Source organism: Felis catus, chromosome D4 (genome assembly GCF_018350175.1).
Source record: "Felis catus isolate Fca126 chromosome D4, F.catus_Fca126_mat1.0, whole genome shotgun sequence".
In the NCBI taxonomy this organism is placed as follows: domain Eukaryota; kingdom Metazoa; phylum Chordata; class Mammalia; order Carnivora; family Felidae; genus Felis; species Felis catus.
The window spans coordinates 73,321,691-73,340,664 of record NC_058380.1 but is presented as its reverse complement, the minus strand read 5'-3'; the positions used below and the strand labels follow the sequence as shown (position 1 = coordinate 73,340,664).

General features: G+C 46.6%; 1 protein-coding gene across 13 annotated transcripts in view; it reads left to right on the top strand.

Annotated features, from left to right (window-relative positions):
- Window positions 1-18,974, top strand: part of WDR31 (WD repeat domain 31) — a 32,457-nt gene that overhangs the window by 8,049 nt on the left and 5,434 nt on the right. For 6 of the 13 annotated variants that reach the window (XM_023242585.2, XM_023242589.2, XM_023242588.2 and 3 more), the window contains 9 exons: window positions 2,657-2,788; window positions 3,348-3,480; window positions 5,583-5,657; window positions 7,294-7,438; window positions 7,536-7,636; window positions 9,123-9,190; window positions 10,179-10,320; window positions 12,456-12,618; window positions 14,256-16,878. In XM_023242585.2, the coding sequence (XP_023098353.2) occupies window positions 2,657-2,788; window positions 3,348-3,480; window positions 5,583-5,657; window positions 7,294-7,438; window positions 7,536-7,636; window positions 9,123-9,190; window positions 10,179-10,320; window positions 12,456-12,618; window positions 14,256-14,548 (1,252 nt within the window). In that variant the 3' untranslated portion in view covers window positions 14,549-16,878. Of the gene's footprint in view, window positions 1-2,656; window positions 2,789-3,347; window positions 3,481-5,582; window positions 5,658-7,293; window positions 7,439-7,535; window positions 7,637-9,122; window positions 9,191-10,178; window positions 10,321-12,455; window positions 12,619-14,255; window positions 16,879-18,974 lie in introns of those variants that run through there. The other 7 variants (XM_023242587.2, XM_023242591.2, XM_023242590.2 and 4 more) reach the window with 5 other exon arrangements.

Genomic DNA, 18,974 nt, shown 5'->3' with positions numbered 1-18,974 from the left:
TTAGATCATGACCTGAGCTGAAGTCAGACGCTTAACTGACTGAGCCACCCAGGTGCCCCTTATGTTAAAACAGATATTTTAAAAATATTTACTTATTCATTTTCAAATAATAATAATAATAATAATAATAAACCCACTACATGTTAACATAAAGTAATTTTATGAAAAACATGCTTTCTAGGGGTGCCTGGCTGGCTCAGTGGGTAGAGCATGTGACTCTTGATCTCAGGATCATGAGTTTAAGTCCCTAACTTAAAGCCTATTAAAAAAAAAAAAAAGTAAGAAAAAAAAAGTGCTTTCCAAAACACACAAAAAATTGGTTGGACGGGCACCTGGGTGGCTCAGTCGGTTAAGCATCCAACTTCGGCCCAGGTCATGATTTCATGGTCTGTGGGTTTGAGCCCCACATCAGGGCTCTCTCTCCCCTCTCTCTGTCTCTCTCTCTCTCCCTCTCAAGAATAAATAAAAACATTAAAAAAAATTGGTTGGAAAAGAGTGGCATTGTTTTACATTTTTGCGATTCTTGTTCACGTTTGGCTTCCACATAAGGCGGTTGGGTTCTTGTATCTGCTTCTGCATTCAATCCATTGCAACATTACTGGGGTTGTAGTATAAGAAGAAAATCAAGCTTCACACAGAGATGTGGTTGGAAAAAGGAGGACCATACAGACTCCTTGAAAGGGTCTCAGTAATCCCCACCGGTCCTCAGATCATACTTTAAGAACTGCTGGTCTAGGTCATTACCTATATTGTCTCAGTGTCATTAGCTCTCACATCTCATTGTTTTTTTTTTTTTTTTTTTTTTTTTTAGTAGGCTCCACACCCATCATGGGACTTGAACTCATGACCCTGAGATCAAGAGTTGCATACTCTACCAGGGCACCTGGGTGGCTTAGTCGGTTTTAGCCAGGTTTTAGTCAGTTGGCTCAGGTCACGATCTCATGGTTCGTGAGTTTGAGCCCCGCATGGGGCTTTGTGAGGACAGTGAGAAGCCTACTTGGGATTCTGTCTCTTTCCCTCTCTCTGCCCCTCCCTCTCTCTCAAAATAAATAAATGAATTAATTTTTTAAAAAGTTGCATACTCTACCAACTGAGCTAGCCAGATGTCCCTAGTATCTCATTCTTACCTGTGACCTGGCACACTAATTTCAAGAAGTGTCATGTGAAATTATTATTATTTTTTAATTTATACTTGACAGAGAGACAGAGAGAGACAGAGTACAAGCAGGGGAGGGGCAGAGAGACTGAGAGACTGAGCCACCCAGCTGCCCCATGTGAAATTATTAAAAAAACAGACACCCTAGGAAGGTTATAACCTTTTGGAATAACTAAGGCTCTTTTCAAGAAACTTCACTGGTGAAAATTATTTTTTATTTTCAAATACACACTCCTAGTATTTATTGTGGTAGAATATGCATAACATAAAATTTGTTATTGCTTAGTATATAGACAATGTTATGCAACCATCACCACCTTCTAGTTCTAGAACATTTTCATTATCCATAAAGGAAAGTCTGTACCTGTTAAAATAGCCATTCCCTATTCCCCCATCGTCCCAGCTCTTGGCAACCACTAATCTGCTTTCTGTCTATGTAGATTCTGATGAGGGATGTTTCATATGAATGGAATCATATAATATGTAGCCTTTTGTGCCTAGCTTCTTTTGCTTAGTGTTATGTTTTCAGGGTTCATCCAGGTTATCACATGTGTCAATATATTATTCCTTTTTCTGGCTGAGTAATAGTCATTGTATGGACATACCATATTTTGTTCATTCATTCATCCATTGCTGGACATTTGGGTTGTTTTCACCTCTTGGCTATTGGAAACAGTGCTGCCATGAACATTCATGTATAAATTTTTGTTTGAACACCTATTTTCAATTATTTTGGCTACCTTCCCAGGGGTAGAATTGTTGGGTCATACGGCAATTCTACATTTTACATTTAACTTGTTGAGAAACCTCTTTGTATTTTTAAAATTCGTTTTGTTTTTGGGGCTCCTGGGTGGCTCAGTCGGTTAGGTATCTGACTTTGGCTCAGGTCATGATCTCACGGTTTGTGGGTTTGAGCCCCACTTTGGGCTCTGTGCTGACAGCTCAGAGCCTGGAGCCTGCTTTGGATTCTGTGTGTGTCTCCCTCTCTGCTCCTTCCCTCCGCCCCACCTCGCATTCTGTCTCTCCCTCTCAAAAATAAATAAAAACATTTAAAAAAAATTTTTTAAATTAATTTTGTTTTTGTTTTCGCTGATCTGCTAAAGCTCTACCGGAGGGTGCGTTCCCAGAGCCTGAAGAGGAGGCAGGGAGAGGAGGAAAAGCGAATGAGCACAATGAATTCATCTTTTTTTTTTTTTTAATATTTATTTATTTTTGAGACAGAGAGAGACAGAGCATGAATGGGGGAGGGTCAGAGAGAGAGGGAGACACAGAATCTGAAGCAGGCTCCAGGCTCTGAGCTGTCAGCACAGAGCCCGACGCGGGGCTCGAACTCACGGACCGTGAGATCATGACCTGAGCCGAAGTCGGACGCTTAACCGACTGAGCCACCCAGGCGCCCCAATGAATTCATCTTTTAAAAAAAGAAGTATTTATGTTGACATAAGCATCCTACCATTATCATGTCTAACAAAATTAACAGTACATGTTCTTTTTACTCAGCAGGGGACACCTCTTCCAGCAGCCACAAGGGATGCTGCTGCCCTGGTCTCCTCCCTGCAAGGTTTTGTGTAGATCCTGTGCAGTGATGGGGAAACTGCAAAGCAAACTCAAACATAGCACTTACAAGTACAGGTACGGCAGTCCTACACAGACGGGGATCCCGTGTTTTATCGCGTGCATTAAAATTCCCTAAAGGGGCGCCTGGCTACCTTAGTCGGTAGAGCACGTGACTTGATCTCGAGGTTGTTGGGTGTAGAGATTACTTAAAAATGAAATGTTTAAAAAAAATTTTTTTTTAATTCTCCACTAAAGAAAGAGAAGGCCCAGAGCAATTATTGATGACCTTCCCGGAACAGTCAGTTGGGTCTGTTTTCTTGTGGATGAGAAACAGCTGATTAGCTAGAGTCCACAGCCACACAGAGAGGGGCCCTGCAGCTTGGGGAATAATCTCCAGGGTGAGCAGAGACTCCTGGCTTCTTGGCTTCAGGATTCCCCTTTATTGGATTCCAGTCCTTCAGTCGTTCTGAACGTGCTCAGCGATAATAATCCCGTTTCTGGCAATGGCCGTGGGTCTCCTTTCTGTACCCCTGTTCCACGTTTCTCCTCAGCCTCTCCCGTAGCCCACCTCCTCTTCCCCTGGCCCCGCTGCACTCCATACCGGTGGGCCTCTCATTTGCCGTCCTCTCTTTAGCAGGCCCGATGGAATTCTAGAAGAGAGAATTCAAACTAAAGCTTGTCAGGAGTATAGCCCAGCCCACGTGGATACTGTGTCTGTCGTTGCTGCCCTGAGCTCAGACCTGTGTGTCTCTGGAGGAAAAGATAAGGTGGGGTTTGCGTGCTTGACGGGGACCCAGCTTCTTGAGGACGTGGGAAGCTATTTGAGAAGGGAGCGCTGGTTTTGCGTTTCTGGAAGCCGTGTTGAGTCGTGTAAAACCATGGGCTTTAGACTTAGGCAGACTGGGTGTAAGTCCCTGCTCTGACTCTTCCTGTTCTCTGGGCAAGTCGTGTACTGGCCTTGAGCCTCAGTCTCCGTATCCATGAAATGGGGATGATAACGCCAGCCTCCCAGGACAGTGGTGAGGATCGGGTGGTAAGATCTTTGGTGATGTGCCAGACCACCCACGTGCTTTTTATAAATGCAGAGTGTTATTCCAACCAATCCATTTTCATACCCACGCACAGACGCAGGAGTTCCTCATCGCCAAAAGACTTCCAGTCTCTTTCATGCAGTTCTTCTGTCAAAATCTCTACCCTGGTGTGTGTGTCATGATCTCGCCCTTCTGTGCTCTTGCCCTTCCTCCCACTGTCACTTTGGATCAGGAAGCCCCCCCACCCCCCACATCTGGATCTATCACAGCACTCACAGCCAGGACATTGGTAGCAAAAGTGATTCTTTTAATTCCTCTCATTTTCACATTGTATTTCACGGATTCTAAGACGCTCATGTTTTTTTACTTTAGCACCTTGGAAATCAGTACGCATCTAAAAATTGACGATAGGGGCGTCTGACTGGCTCAATCCGTAGAGTGTACACCTCTTGATCTCAGGGTCGTGAGTTCAAGCCCCACATTGGACATGGAGCCTACTTAAAAATAAATAAAAATAAATAAATAAAATAAAAACTGATGAGAAAGCATGGTAATCATAATTTAATTGGCAGCATTTCGTCTTAAAGTCAATATCATCTTAGATGTATGAAATTTTATTTATACGATCTTCACGTGTTCAGGGTAGGTAGGGAAGGGTTAGCCTCTCTGTTTGACAAATGAAGAAACTGGGATTTAACCAGGTCCAGTGCTGACATGCTCCTTAACTCTCTAGCAATGAACTACCGGAGACCAGGCCAGAGGATGCTAAACAGGGAGTCTCCTGCTCAGGAGGAGAAATGCTTACAACAAAATATTCAAGTATACACCTGGAAAAAGGATACAAAGAAAGTTTTAATAATGATTCTCTCTGGCAGATGGGATTATGGGTTGTTTTTTTTTTTTGAAATTAGGAAAAAAAAAGAGTGATCTGTTTTTCAACAGTGTGAATATACTTAACAGTACTGAACTACACACCTTAAAATTATTAAGATGGTGATTTTTTTTTAATTTTTTTTTCAACGTTTATTTATTTTTGGGACAGAGAGAGAGCATGAACGGGGGAGGGGCAGAGAGAGAGGGAGACACAGAATCGGAAACAGGCTCCAGGCTCTGAGCCATCAGCCCAGAGCCCGACGCGGGGCTCAAACTCACGGACCGCGAGATCGTGACCTGGCTGAAGTCGGACGCTTAACCTACTGCGCCACCCAGGCGCCCCGAGATGGTGATTTTTTTTAAGATGGCAAATTTTTTTAAATTTTTTTTAAAGAGGTGTAAGTGAGCAGGGTGGGGTGGGGGGCAGAGAGAGAGAGAATCCCCAGGAGAGGCAAGGAGGGGGGAGGGTTGGAGAGAGAGAGAGACGGTGCTCACCCGAAGCAGGGCTCGAGTTCCCCGGATGTGGGACTTGAACTCACAAACCGTGAGACCATGACCTGAGCCGAAGTCAGATGCTTAATGACTGAGCCATGAGAAATTTTTTTTAAATACACTAAAATAAAAGTACGATACAAGTAGGGGGAAAGACTATAATCCCATGTAGAATTGTACTTCAGCATCTACAACCAGAGCCTCAACCTGAGTCAGTTCCCCTTGGGGGGTATCCTCTGAACCCATCAGTAAGGCTCCAAGGAGTGACCCATGGTCCTAGAGGTTGGTCAGGAGGAAAGGAAAGAAACTGTAGGGGCACATGAGGAGGGAGGCAACAATAAAGCCCCAAGGCTCGACAGGGAGGGTGAAATTAGGTGGGGAATGAAGTGATGGCTTGTTGTTTCAGTTAAATAAAAATTCACTTAGAATTGAAATATTACAAAGACTCTGGTGACTGTGATGACCCTCTGCAGACAGCCGTGGCCTATGACTGGAAAACCGGAAACGTGGTGAGACGTTTCAGAGGACATGAACGAGAAATCACTAAGGTACTTAGCAAACGGTTATCCTCATGGAGGGAGTTTGAAACTGAACGAAGGAGTATCTAAGAGCTCTGAGTAATAAGGGTGATTGAGTATTCAGTCTTTTTATTTATTTATTTATTTTTAAATTTTTTTTTTAATGTTTATTTATTTTTGAGAGACACAGAGACAGAATGCAAGTGGGTTAGGGGCAGAGAGAGAGGGAGACACAGAATCCAAAGCAGGCTCCAGGCTCTGAGCTGTCAGCACAGAGCCCAGCCTGGGGCTTGAACCCACGAACTGCAAGATCATGACCTGAGCTGAAGTCAGACGCTCAACCTACTGAGCCACCCAGGCGCCCTGAGTATTCAGTCTTAAGGAAAATGCAAGGGCTTCATTGGATGCTGTGAACCCTTTCTCGAGGAAAAACAGAGCAGACCATTCACTCAGCCATTGTTGCCGGCCTATTAGACACGATTTTTATTTTGTCACCAAGCCCTTAATAGCTCAGGTGGTAAGCAGAGAACAGCTCAGAATAACTCCCCTGACTGTCCTAACTCCACAGGGGCATGTACTGAAGGCTGCCTGTGTGTTCACTGTAGCCAGAAAAATGACAGGAACCTTCCAGTCTAGTTGGGAACTTTTTTAAAAAGCCAACAATGGGGGCGCCTGGGTGGCGCAGTCGGTTAAGCGTCCGACTTCAGCCAGGTCACGATCTCGCGGTCCGGGAGTTCGAGCCCCGCGTCGGGCTCTGGGCTGATGGCTTAGAGCCTGGAGCCTGTTTCCGATGCTGTGTCTCCCTCTCTCTCTGCCCCTCCCCCGTTCGTGCTCTGTCTCTCTCTGTCCCAAAAATAAATAAACGTTGAAAAAAAAAAAAAGCCAACAATGGTTAAGTAAAAATTAATTTTGTTGGGGCTCCTGGGTGGTTCAGTCAGTTAAGCATCCAACTTCGGCTCAGGTCATGATCTCGTGGTTTGTGAGTCCAAGCCCCGTGTCCGCTCTGTGCTGACAGCTCAGAACCCGGAGCCTGCTTCGGATTCTGTGTCTCCCTCTCTGTCTGCTCCTCCCCTGCTTGCACTCTGTGGCTCTCTTTCAAAAATAAATAAACGCTAAAAAAATTTAAAAATATATTAATTTGTTAAGAAAGCATTACAGGGCAGAGTGAGCTTGCAGCAGAAATGATAGAGAAGGCCAATTTCTACAACTGCCTCTCTGGAATCCCCCTAAATGAACTAAATATCGGAATCGGGATGGAAACTCTGCCAGAATGAAACTGGGCAACAGCCAACAACTCACACGGCACAGAGTATGTTGTTGACGTGCCAAGGGCCGTGCATGCAAGAGCCTCAAGCCCTAACACCCTCATCCCCCTGTTTCCCATTAAAACAGTTTTTTTAAGTTCATTTATTTAGTTTGAGAGATAAAGGGAGAGAGAGGTGGGGAGGGGCAGAGGGAGAGGGAGAGAGAGAGAATCCCAAGCAGGCTCTGCACTGTCAGCGCAGAGCCCGACCTGGAGCTCGAACTCTCAAACTGGGAGGTCATGACCTGAGCCAAAAATAAGAGAGGGATGTTTAACCACCTGAGCCACCCAGGCGCCCCGCCCTGTTTCCCATTTTAAAGTCCAATCAGACCGGCACACTGGAGCATTTTTTCTCTCGAGCAGATAGCCTGTGTGCACAGATCGAGCCAGTTCTTCAGCGCCTCTCGTGACAGGACGGTGATGATGTGGGACTTGCACGGCCCCTCGCAACCAAGGCAGCAGTTCTCTGGCCACGCCATGGTGGTCACTGGATTGGCCGTGAGTCCAGGTGAAGTAAAACAGATCTCTTCCCAGCGCCCTTGTGCTTTCTGAAAATCCCTGTGCCGGGCCCATCTCACGGACCCACCTTTGCCTCGTTTCCCCAGACTCTTCACAGCTGTGTACTGGCTCTCGGGACAACACCCTGCTTCTGTGGGACGTTGGGACCGGCCAGTGTGCAGAGACAGCTTCCATCTCCAGGAACCTGGTAGGAACTCAAACTTGGAACAGAGCAGGACAGCAGGAGGGAGCATGGGGTGAGGCAGAGAACCTGGAGAGAGAGATCAGAAGATCCATGACCAGGCAGTAGAGGTGTGGGTCCTCATTACTGCTTACCTCGAACTCGGCCTCTCAGGGTTATCAGATTGGATGCTCTCTTGAGATGTTCTGTTTAGTTTATATCAGAATTTTAAGTGGTGTCCTCATTTATTCCCTCAAAATATAGTTACTCCTTACCTTCTGTGCTAGGAGCAGGGTTAGCGGCCCAGGACACAGTCCTCGTCCTCCAGGATCTCACAACTTGTGCTTGTTGTGTGTTCTGTACATGTAACATTGTGCAGAGACATAAGCGTGATCCTTTGCTTTATGTATAATTTGCTGTGTTTATGAAGACCAGCGTTTTCTGGTAGCAGACTGGTATATAAACTCCACAGTCTTTGAGGTCAGTCATACCTGGGTTCACATCATGGATCCATCACTTTTTTTTTTTTTTAAAGTAATCTCTATACCTGATGTGGGGCTCGAACTCACAACCCCGCGATCAAGAATCACATGTTGTACTGATTGAACCAGCCAGGTGCCCCAACATCCATCGCTTTTAGGCTGTGTTACCCCAAGACAGTTAATTAGAATATGTCTTCATGTATAAAATGGGGAGGATCCTGTGACCTGACATGGTAGATGTTCCTGTAGTGGTCATCAAATGTCAGTCATAGTCATCTTTTCCAGTTTCGAAGACAACTATCCATGGCAAGGTATGCTTGCCTTATGCCCTCCACATTTGTGGAGGTTGCTGGAAGAAAATCCTGTCCCCTTGGGTTGTTTTGAAAATGGTTTCATGCCTGTCCAGCAGGGGGCTACAAGGGATGAAGAGAAAGAACACTCTTTCTGAACCCTGTGAGGCCTTAGACTAGGGTTTCATGGTCCCACCGTTGAACTTGGAAGGTAGAACGGGGGCTGCTCTCCTTAGCGGCCACTCTCCAGTCACTCTCTACCGCGTGTTTGGGCGCCTGCATGCGTTTGGGTACTCACGACTGGCCCAGAGCTGCTACCATTGCTCCTGCTCATCCGGGGTTTGCCAGTGGAGCATGACTAGTGGGTGTCTGCAAAACAGAACCCCTCCAAGTCAAATGTACTAGTCAGCATCCTTGAGAAGTAGGGCAGGGGTGTTATTTAGCAGATTTTTTTTTAATGTTTATTTATTTTTGAGAGAGTGAGAGAGAGATCACAAATTAGGGGAGAGACAGAAAGAGAGGGGACAGAGGATACGAAGCGGGCTCTGTGCCGACAGCTTCAGTACTGATGACAGTGAGCCCGATGCAGGGCTTAAACTGACAAACTGCAAGATCATGACCTGAGCCAAAGTTAGATGCTCAAAGGACTGAGTCACCCAGTCGCCCCAAGCACAGTTTATAGGAATTACAGTAGAGGAATGATTCGGTATAGAGAAGTTTTGAAAATTTTGCTTTTCCCAGGTAACTCACTTGTGCTGGGTCCCCCAGGAACCATATATACTACAGACTTCTGAAGATAAAACCATCAGGTGGGCTTACTGAGCAGCTGGGAAAGGGTTTCTGGTGAAGGTTTGTGGTTCCCGTGCCGACATGAGTCCCTTCCCCCTCCGCTCTCCACATGGCTGTGCCTTTCCAGAGCCTTCTGCCCTTCTGCTTCTGCCCTTCTCTGGGGCTGGGGTCTGTTAGAAGTTGGAAGCCAGGAAGTCGGGCCAGGAAAAAGCCCCTGTCCTGGATGGTTCTGAAGCAGCTGATTCTGTCTGACCCCCCCCCCCCCCACACACACACACCCCTCACCCGCTGTGTGAATGTATTCACATTAAGCTCAGGACGTTGAGCTCACGTTAAGCTTGTCCCCCCTTCGAGCTGCCCGGCTCCACTTGCCACCGCTGGGTGCCAGCCCCCGGGTGAAGCCTTGTCTGGGGAAATGGGGTCGGAATCCCTACCAGGGGAGTCAAGAAGTAAATCGTTCTTGAGCAGAAAGTATGACTGGGAACTTTGGATCTCAGAAGACATTCATTCTACTTAGCAAATAGCAGGAATGAGGTAAAAGAGATGAAAGATCGAATAAAAAACTCCCCCATGGACCCCATGGCCCAGGTAGGCCAAGACCTGTAAATCTTTTGTATCTGATTCTAGAATGGTGACTGCTCTTCCGGATCATAATAAGTATCTTAAAAAAAAAAATTTTTTTTTTTAAATCACAGGCACAGAAATATCCTCTTCTCCATTGAAAGCAGTATCCCAAAGGGCCAGATTAACAAATTAACTTGTACAATTAAGATGCTTGGTCTAAATTCCTATTAACTGGATCTCAAAATAGAAAGAGCTCAGATGTCTTTCAAATTGGTTATTTCCTGGCAGCTTTGGAGTCTCCAAGCTTGATCTGGTTCATACTCCTGTTTTTAGGTGAATCATGACAAACGTGACTGCCCGAAGCAGCCAAGAGCCGAGACTTATGGTAGTTGGTATTTCAGACAAATTTACCACGGATTTATTTCCTGCTGTAATTCCTTTCAGATTATGGGACAGTCGGGGGCTGCAGGTAGCGCATATATTTCCCACAAAGCAGCATATTCAGACCTACTGCGAGGTCAGTGAGGATGGACACAAATGTATCTCCTGCAGCAACGGCTTTGGAGGGGAAGGCTGTGAAGCCACGGTAAGAGACTGGGGGGTCCAGGTGTCTGGTTGCGGAGCAAATTACTTACTCTGACCTCGTGTCTATACTGGCTACACAGGCAGGCTCTACTAATGGCTCAGGCCTATTCCAAGTGCGTACTGTAAGTGAGCCTTTACATTCCAGAAGCTTCTTTCAAGAAACCTCCATTAGCCTTGGGCTCTCTGAATCGGTAGCAGAAAGGGGGATGGGATGAGAGTCAAGATAGAAAGGTGCTAAACACAGAACCTTCTAATGTCCCTACTTGCTAATGTCCCTACTCCCAGCAGGGCTTAGAAAGGGGAGGGATTATTTGAAGAGCCAAGGGTATTCCCATTGTACTTGTGGTCACAGTAAAGGAGCCTCAAGCTCTTCAGGAAGCTTGAAGCCCCAGTGTTGGTTGAGGGCCCACCCCATCCCTCACGCATATATCTTTCCTTGCAGTTAATTTTGGGTTAGATTGCCTCGGCTCCTCCAAAGTACCTTGGATGCCTAATTGTAGGATATGGGTTAAAGGGGCATCTAGTCCGAATAAAACAATTACAGCCCCCATTTTTTCAGACATTACATGCCAGACACTGGCCTGAGCACATTACATGCATTATCTCACTTAATCCTTTAAACAACCTCATGAGTTAAATGCTATAATAATCCCCATTTTACAGATGAGGAAATAGAGGCATGGCAGGTTGAAATCTCTTGCACAAGACCACACCTCTACCGACTGGGCCGGCCAGGTGCCCCATGACCACACCTCTAGCAAGCGGTGGGTTGAGGTGTTGAATCCCAGGCTATTGATGTAGCATCTCTTCGCCAAGCTAAACGTTTCCACCTCCTACAATTGACATGGCGTCCTGTGATTTCATTGTTTTTCGGACACAATTCGGATCACTCTCTCCTCTGAATGTTATTCTCCTCAATTACACGGAGTCCGGTGATTTTATGCTTTTTTGCACACAATTCAGTTGGCTCTCCTCCCTGCACGTTGTTCTCTGGCTGGTCTGATTCATATCAGCGAGAGTGGGGTTGGCAGCACCTCCTTTGCTGTGGAGTCTCATCTTCATACACCGAGGTTCAGCACGTAGACAATAAATCAGAAAGTCTGCGCCTACGTGTACTTACGAGAAGGGTGCTCCTGACTCTGTGGTCTCCACAGGACCCCCAGGGGCCAAGAGGCTGATAGAAGGCAGCTCTTGAGCTGTAGGCAACCCCAGGTGCCTGGCTAGCTCTGTTGGAAGAGCATGTGATTCTTGATCTCAGGTCATGAGTTTGAGCCCCACATGGAATGTAGAGATTACTTAAATAAAAGCTTTAATTTTTTTTTATTAAAAATTTTTTTTAACGTTTATTATTTTTGAGAGAAAGAGACACAGAGCAAGCAGGGGAGAGGCAAAGAGAGAGGGAGACACAGAATTAAAAGGAGGCTCCAGGCTCTGAGCTGTCAGCACAGAGCCTGATACGGGGCTCAAACCCACAAACCGCGAGATCATGACTTGAGCTGAGTCGCCGCTTAACCGACTGAGCCACCCAAGTGCCCCAATAAATTAAAACTTTAAAAAAGACAGTAGGCAACCCCATACTGTCCCATCATGCTGTAGGGTGTGGAGCTTTCACTTCCCTAGTTGTTGTGGAAGGCAATAACTCTCCTGGCACACCCTTACCCAGGGTTGTTGGAGATAGTTGATGTTTATTTTTTATTTATTTATTTATTTAAAAAAATTTTTTTAACGTTTATTTATTTTTGAGACAGAGAGAGACAGAGCATGAACGGGGGGGGGGGGGGGTCAGAGAGAGGGAGACACAGAATCTGAAACAGGCTCCAGGCTCCGAGCTATCAGCACAGAGCTCGACGCAGGGCTCGAACTCACCGACCGCGAGATCATGACCTGAGCCGAAGTCGGCCGCCCAACCGACTGAGCCACCCAGGTGCCCCGATAGTTGATGTTTAAAATAACTGCTAGATGGATAGATGATTCGGTGTGTGGATGGGATGTGAAGATGGGGGGTGGCGATGCGAGTAGGTAGGTGGAAGGAATGGGTGGCTCATGAGCAGGCGGGGAGATGGAAATCAGTGACTGAAGCACGTATGCAGCTGCAAGGTATGCATGTATGAGCTAGCCTATGTCATTACTCTGCAGTTGTGGGACCTACGGCAGACGCGGAATAGAATATGTGAATACAAGGGGCATTTCCAGACTGTCACATCCTGTGTCTTTCTACCAAGAGCATTAGCCTTGATGCCTACAATTGCCACCTCATCACATGACTGCAAAGTGAAGATTTGGAACCAAGATACTGGAGGTAAGGAGCCTGCTGTTGGTGTTTCTCAAAGCTTCATGGCGTCCTAAAAGCTTCCTTGAAACTCTTTCCATTGCTCAGCAAATACAAAGCCACTTGTGTCCTACCACTATCCAGGCCCCGAGTGGTTACGGGAGGACCAGGATTCTGTTCATCCTCTGGCTAGAAGCCATCACCACATGAGCCCCGGTACCATGTTGTATAGACTTGTTCCTGAGAGATCAACTATATTTGGCTCTTAGTATTCTTTCTATCTGAAGTTCTTCACCAGGTTTTAACATGTGATGCTCAAAATGTCTGGACAGGAGAACAAGGATTACCACTTTAAAATTCCTTTCTCAAGGACTAAAATGAGAGTCTCAGCTCTTGGTGGGGGTGTGGTAGAGTAAGATAGTCTCAGAAAGTAAGACAGTCTCAGAAAAACAAGTCTCTGCCTTGTTTTGATGCTGCAGCTAAGGTCTGAGGTCGCAGCAAGGTCATGACACTTCAAAGCACCAGAGAGAAAGATGTTTTAGGGAACACGGTGAAGTGGTGTGTCAGACCCCACTCCTTCTGGCTGATTGCTAAATATTTAGGAACGTTTAATACGGTCATAGCGGGAGTATTTACACCCCAAAAATTGGCAAATGCTGTGAGTGATGGTAGTGGGTTCTTTCCTTCCAGAAAGCTGCCTTCCTAGTACCCCACTGCCTCCGTGCTATTTTTTTTTTTTTTTGAAGTTCATTTATTTTTCAGAGAGGGAGAGAGAGCACACGCGAGTGAGTGCGCACAAGTTAGGGAGGGGCAGAGAGAGAGAGGGAGAGAGAGAGAGAATCCCGAGCAGGCTCCACGCTGTCAGCCCAGAGCCTGACGCGGGGCTCAATCTCCCGAACAGTAAGATCATGACCTGAGCCAAAATCAAGAGCCGGACATTCGCCTGACTGAGCCACCCAGGTGCCCCCATACTCTCTTGTCCTGGACACAGGGTTCTGTCGGACACAGGGAACGGTATTAACCTAGCAAACCTCACGACAAATCCCTCTTACGGTAATCTTCCAGAAACTTAGCTCCTGGGAGGGGAGGACAGGGAGCCCCCTCGGAGAAAAGACGTGAGATCATGTCTAGTGGTCACATGGGCCAAACTCCCAAAGGGAGGACAGCCCAGCTGTGCCCCACCCGGAGCTGCCCAGTGCAGCTGTTTTGGGATTCAGTGTCCAGGGAGAACAAGGTCTGAAAGTGCTGCCCTGCCCACCAGGTGTGCCCCTACGGCCTCCAAGATGGAGACGGGGGGAGACTGTGTCAGCTGGAGGCCCTCAGACTGGCCTTCGGGTCCCAATTGCCTTTGTCCTGAAGGGAGCAAGACCCCAGAGGCCAGCAGCTGGAGATCAGTGTCCTTATCTGTTCTCCTCTGCCCTGGCCCCTGCCTTGCTCTCTGGGCAGGTGGTAATTGAGGGCAATGTGTTAACATGTCCTTGCAGGTGAGGCCCCAACTGTCTGAACGTGCTTCTAAGTGATACACATCTTGTTTGGTCCATGTGCCGTTCTGTGTAGTTGAAGCCGTGCGGTTGACCCCGGGTTGACTTCCCCGCTGGTGCGCGGGGGCTGCTCTTACAGGGTTCCATGCGGGTAGCGCGCGCTTTACTTACCCGTGTTTTTCTCAGAGACCTCGAGTTCCATGACGCCGCGCTCTTGGCCTAAGCCGCTGGTTCCCTCTTCCTCCCCCAGCCTGCCTGTTCACCTTGTCCCTGGACGGATCAGGACCTTTGACTTCCCTGGCTGTTGGCGACACCGTCTCCTTGCTGTGTGCGAGTTTCAGCCGAGGAATTCACCTGCTCAGAGTGGACTACAGCCAAGGGCTGGCACTGCGGGAGGTGGCAGCATTCTGAGGCCAGGAGACATTCACTTTCAAACCGTGGCCTGTCCTTTCTCAGTGTGGCTTTGTTCTTCCCTGTGATCTTGCGGGGGGCAGGGGTGGGCGGTGATGTGGGACCAGGGTTCTCTGCTTAGTTTCACTCAGAAGGCATATCAGGGTTAGAAGCCACTTTAAGCCCAGGTGCCGTTGAGAAACATGAACTAAACATAAAGTTCTCCATTGAGGTGAAATCCAAACACAGTGACCTTTTGGAACTGCTCTTCAAAAACCAAGTTTATGGCTCCAAATGGTGCCCTGCATGTGTAAGAGTGATTGGCCTCTGTGAGTCAGAACACAGGGTTGAGTCTGTCGAACTGGCCTGTTGCGTGTCTCCACGAGAGAAGAAGATGCAGGGGGGAGGCACACCCTTCTGGCAGCCTCACGGTGATCCAGATGGGGAAGGACAGTGCAGCTCCATAGCGGAAATGGATTGCAGACATGAGATTAAGCTCCAGTCACTGCTCCTCAGCAAGGTGAAGAACCAAAGTTAGGGCAAGAAAGAAGTCTTGGCTTCTACTCGGAGGAGCCGCAGAGTGGAAGGAGGCACGTCCTAGACCGGTGCTGAGGTGGCAGGAAAATTAGACCCCAGGTGGCTTGGAAAGGCCAACAGCCCAAGGGCCTTGCCCAGAATCCTAATTGTCAAACCTGTTCCGTGCATAAGAAAATGGGGAGGCTCTGGGCGCCCGAGTGGCTCAGGTCACGATCTCACAGTTCGGGGGTTCGAGCCCTGAATCGGGTTCTGTGCTGACAGCTCAGAGCCTGGAGCCTGCCTTGGATGTGTCACCCTCTCTGCCCCTTCCCCACTCGTGCTCTCTCTCTCTCTCTCAAAAATAAACATTAAAAAAAAGAAAGAAAGAAAATGGAGAGGTTCCAAGATTAAGGCTACAACAAATTTCATTTGTACATTTTAATATTTTTAGCTAGTTTTGTTTAAACTCTTGGGATGGCCAGCATGAGCCAAATGGGAGTTTACAACAACAACAGAACATAGAGAAAACAGAGGGATGGACTCAACCGTGTGCTAGCTAGTGAGTCCTCCCGGGTGAGGAGGGGCACAGTGCTCAGGTCAGCCTGTGTGGCCCCCAAGACATCAGTCCCCAGCCTGGTGCTCACCAGCCCATTTCCTTCACGGAGGATAGAGTCCCTCCTGCCATCAGGCGAGTCCACACATAAGGCAACAGAGGCCTGGGGATTCCCTTTCTGATGAGTCCCAACCAAAGAAAGCCTTTGTACTTGTCTTCCCTGGCCCCTGCCTGTCCCTGATACCAAGAGATGACAGCCATCTTCCTCGTCTCCCTCCTGTCCCTCTTTGGGGCCAGCTTCCCCATGGGACGATCTTAAGCTAGTGCAAAGTGTCAGTCCTGAGTTTGACTCTCCACTTCTCCATTTAGCTGGGTGCACTTGGGTGTATAAAATAGCAGTTTCCTCACCAATAATGTGGAGCAAATAATCCCACGTTCCTGACAGTGCTGTTCTGAGGACTGAACAAAACTATATTAAATGCCAAGCAAGGTAGCGGGCGCTTATAAAGGATAACCATAGTTAATTATTGCTCTCTGTCTGGACTGAACACTCTCCTCTCCTCACAAAACATTTACCATTCCTTCACCCATTCTCCTTAGATCTTATTTCTAAACCTTTAGTCCTTTTGTGGCTTCCCTTTGACTCCTTAAGTTACGGATCTTTGAGGTCTGGAAGGACAAAGGGATAGCGGGAGAGGAAGCTATTTCACTGAGCACCCACGGCCGTCTGGATACATTTATTCTCGCCACAAATTGTGTTGTTCCCGTGTCGCAGATGAGGAAGCTGAGGCCCGGGAACATTCAGTCCTTTGCCCGAGGTTACACACGGAGAGAGGAAAGAGAAGAACAGAGATCTGAGCCAGGGTCTGCCCAACTCAAAGCCAGAATACTTTCCTTCCCACTCCTTTGTCATTGCGTGATGTCACAAAGTTCATTTTAGAAATTCGTAGACTATGACACTGTGTGTGGTGTATTTTCTAGACCAGTTACTAACTTTTTTGGCTCCGAGGAGACCCTCCTGGCCAGGTGCCCAGAAACCGTACACAGGTGTCTCGGGGACGGTCCTAGCGCATCCTGAACTTCTAGTGCTACAGCTAACCCCTTCTTCGGGGAAGAAGATGGGCGGTAAGTCAGGAAGTCTAAGGGAGTGGGTTGGGAGGGGGGTCCCGGGGAAGAGGACCAGAGGGGATGTCCATGTGAGGAAATCGTAGGCCTCTGATGAATTAGCGGGGTTCTCTTAGCAAAAAAAAATTGTTTCCCTGAGCTCTACGCATTTGCTCAACTTAAAAAATTCTTATCTGTGCATTTTAAGTGGAAAGCAGATTAATAAATGCAAATGTTTGTGTAGGAGTTTTTAGTCTCACATGCCCTACTCGGGTACTCTCAGCTGATGCACACTATGACAACGCATTCATTTGTTCTTTGGACATTCACTGAACACTTCATTTTAGAGGCTGCTCCTGTAAAATCATGCAAAGAAATTTTCCAAAGACAGTTGGCCTTTTTTTTTCCAGAAAAGCAGATAATCCCTTGGAATCTGACCAATTATATATTTAAAATGTAAAGAAATTTATATATTTGCTTATATAAGTTAAATATATTTATTTCCGAGGGGCGCCTGGCTGTCTCAGTCGGTAGAACGTGTGAACCTTGATCTGAAGGTTGTGAGTTTGAGCCCCATATTTGATATAGAGATTATTTCCAAATAAAATATCTTTGGGGAGCCTGGACGGCTCAGTTGATTGAGTGTCCGATTTCAGCTCAGGTCAGGATCTCACGGTTCATGAGTTCGAGCCCCACATCGGGCTCACTGCTCTCAGCACAGAGCCTGCTTCTGATCCTCTACCTGCCTTTCTCACTACCTCTCCCCCGCTTGCACTCTCTAAAAAATAAGTTAAAAAAAAAAATTTAAAAAATTAAAAAAAAATCTTTAGAGGCACCTGGGTGGCTCAGCTCGTTCAGCATCTGACTCCTGGTTTTGCCTCAAGTAAGGATCTCATGGTTCATGAATCAGAGCCCCTCGTCAGGCTCCGCACTGACAAAGCTTGGGATTCTCTCTCTGCCGCTCTCTAAACAACAAACGAATAAACTTTAACTAAAAAAATCTTTGAAAATATACTTATTTCAGGAAAAATGAGTCATGATTATTAAAAGATTTTTTTTTTGGTGGCTGAAATTATCTTACAAGATGATCTTTATTTTTACTGAAAGTTTAATTTTTTTTAATGTTTATTTATTTTTGAGAGAGACAGAGCATGAGCACGAAAGGGGGAGAGAAACGGGGAGACACAGAATCTAAAGCAGGCTCCAGGCTCTGAGCTGTCAACACAGAACCCAACACGGGGCTTGAACCCACGAACCGTGAGATCAGGACCTGAGCCGAAGCTGGACGCTTCACCGACTGAGCCACCCAGGCGCCCCTGTTTTTACCAAAAGTTTTTAAATGATCTGGAAAAGATACAATTTGAGTGCATCTAGGATGTATATAATTTATGTCCCAATTTGTATTCAAAGTATTATTTTTTAAAAATAGCTACCAGCTGGGGCTCCTGGCTGGCTCAATTGGAAGAGCCTGTGACTCTTGATCTCAGGGTCATGAGTTTGAGCCCCATGTGGGGTATAGAGATTACTTAAATAAATAAAAATTTAAAAATAAAATAAAATAGAGGCACCTAGACGGCTCAGTGGACTAAGCATCTGACTCTTGATTTGGGCTCAGGTCATGATCTCTCAGTTTGTGAGACTGAGTCCCACAACGGGCTCTGCACTGATAGCTTGGAGCCTGTTTGGGATTCTCTCTCTCTCTCCCTCTCTGCACCCTCCTCTCAAAATAAACATTAAAAAATAAAATAGCTACCAGCTATTAAAGTATTATGATACACTAGATATCATCGGTATTACAAAAGTTATCAAGTCCCCAATATCACTATCTTCTTGAACAATGATTATTAAAGAAAATTCCCCAGGAGTTCTGAGTTTTACTGTCATTGAAGAAATACTTCCTGGCAGAAATGTAATGTTTTCAACACTGGTATCGAGAGACATGTTTTCAGTCTGAAACGGCCTTGATTTTTTTTTTTTTTTTTTTAAAGTAAGTATATCTCAAAGCAGATTTTTCAACATTTATTTATTTTTGGGACAGAGAGAGACAGAGCATGAACGGGGGAGGGGCAGAGAGAGAGGGAGACACAGAATCGGAAACAGGCTCCAGGCTCTGAGCCATCAACCCAGAGCCCGATGCGGGGCTCGAACTCACGGAGCGCGAGATCGTGACCTGGCTGAAGTCGGACACTTAACCAACTGCGCCACCCAGGCGCCCCTGAAACGGCCTTGATTTTGACATAGGAATTACAAGTATAGAACTCAGGTCACTTGGTGAAAAAGGAGCTTCACTATTTCTGGATAGCCTTTTGAAAATAGAATGAGTAAAGAAAAGCTTCATCCTG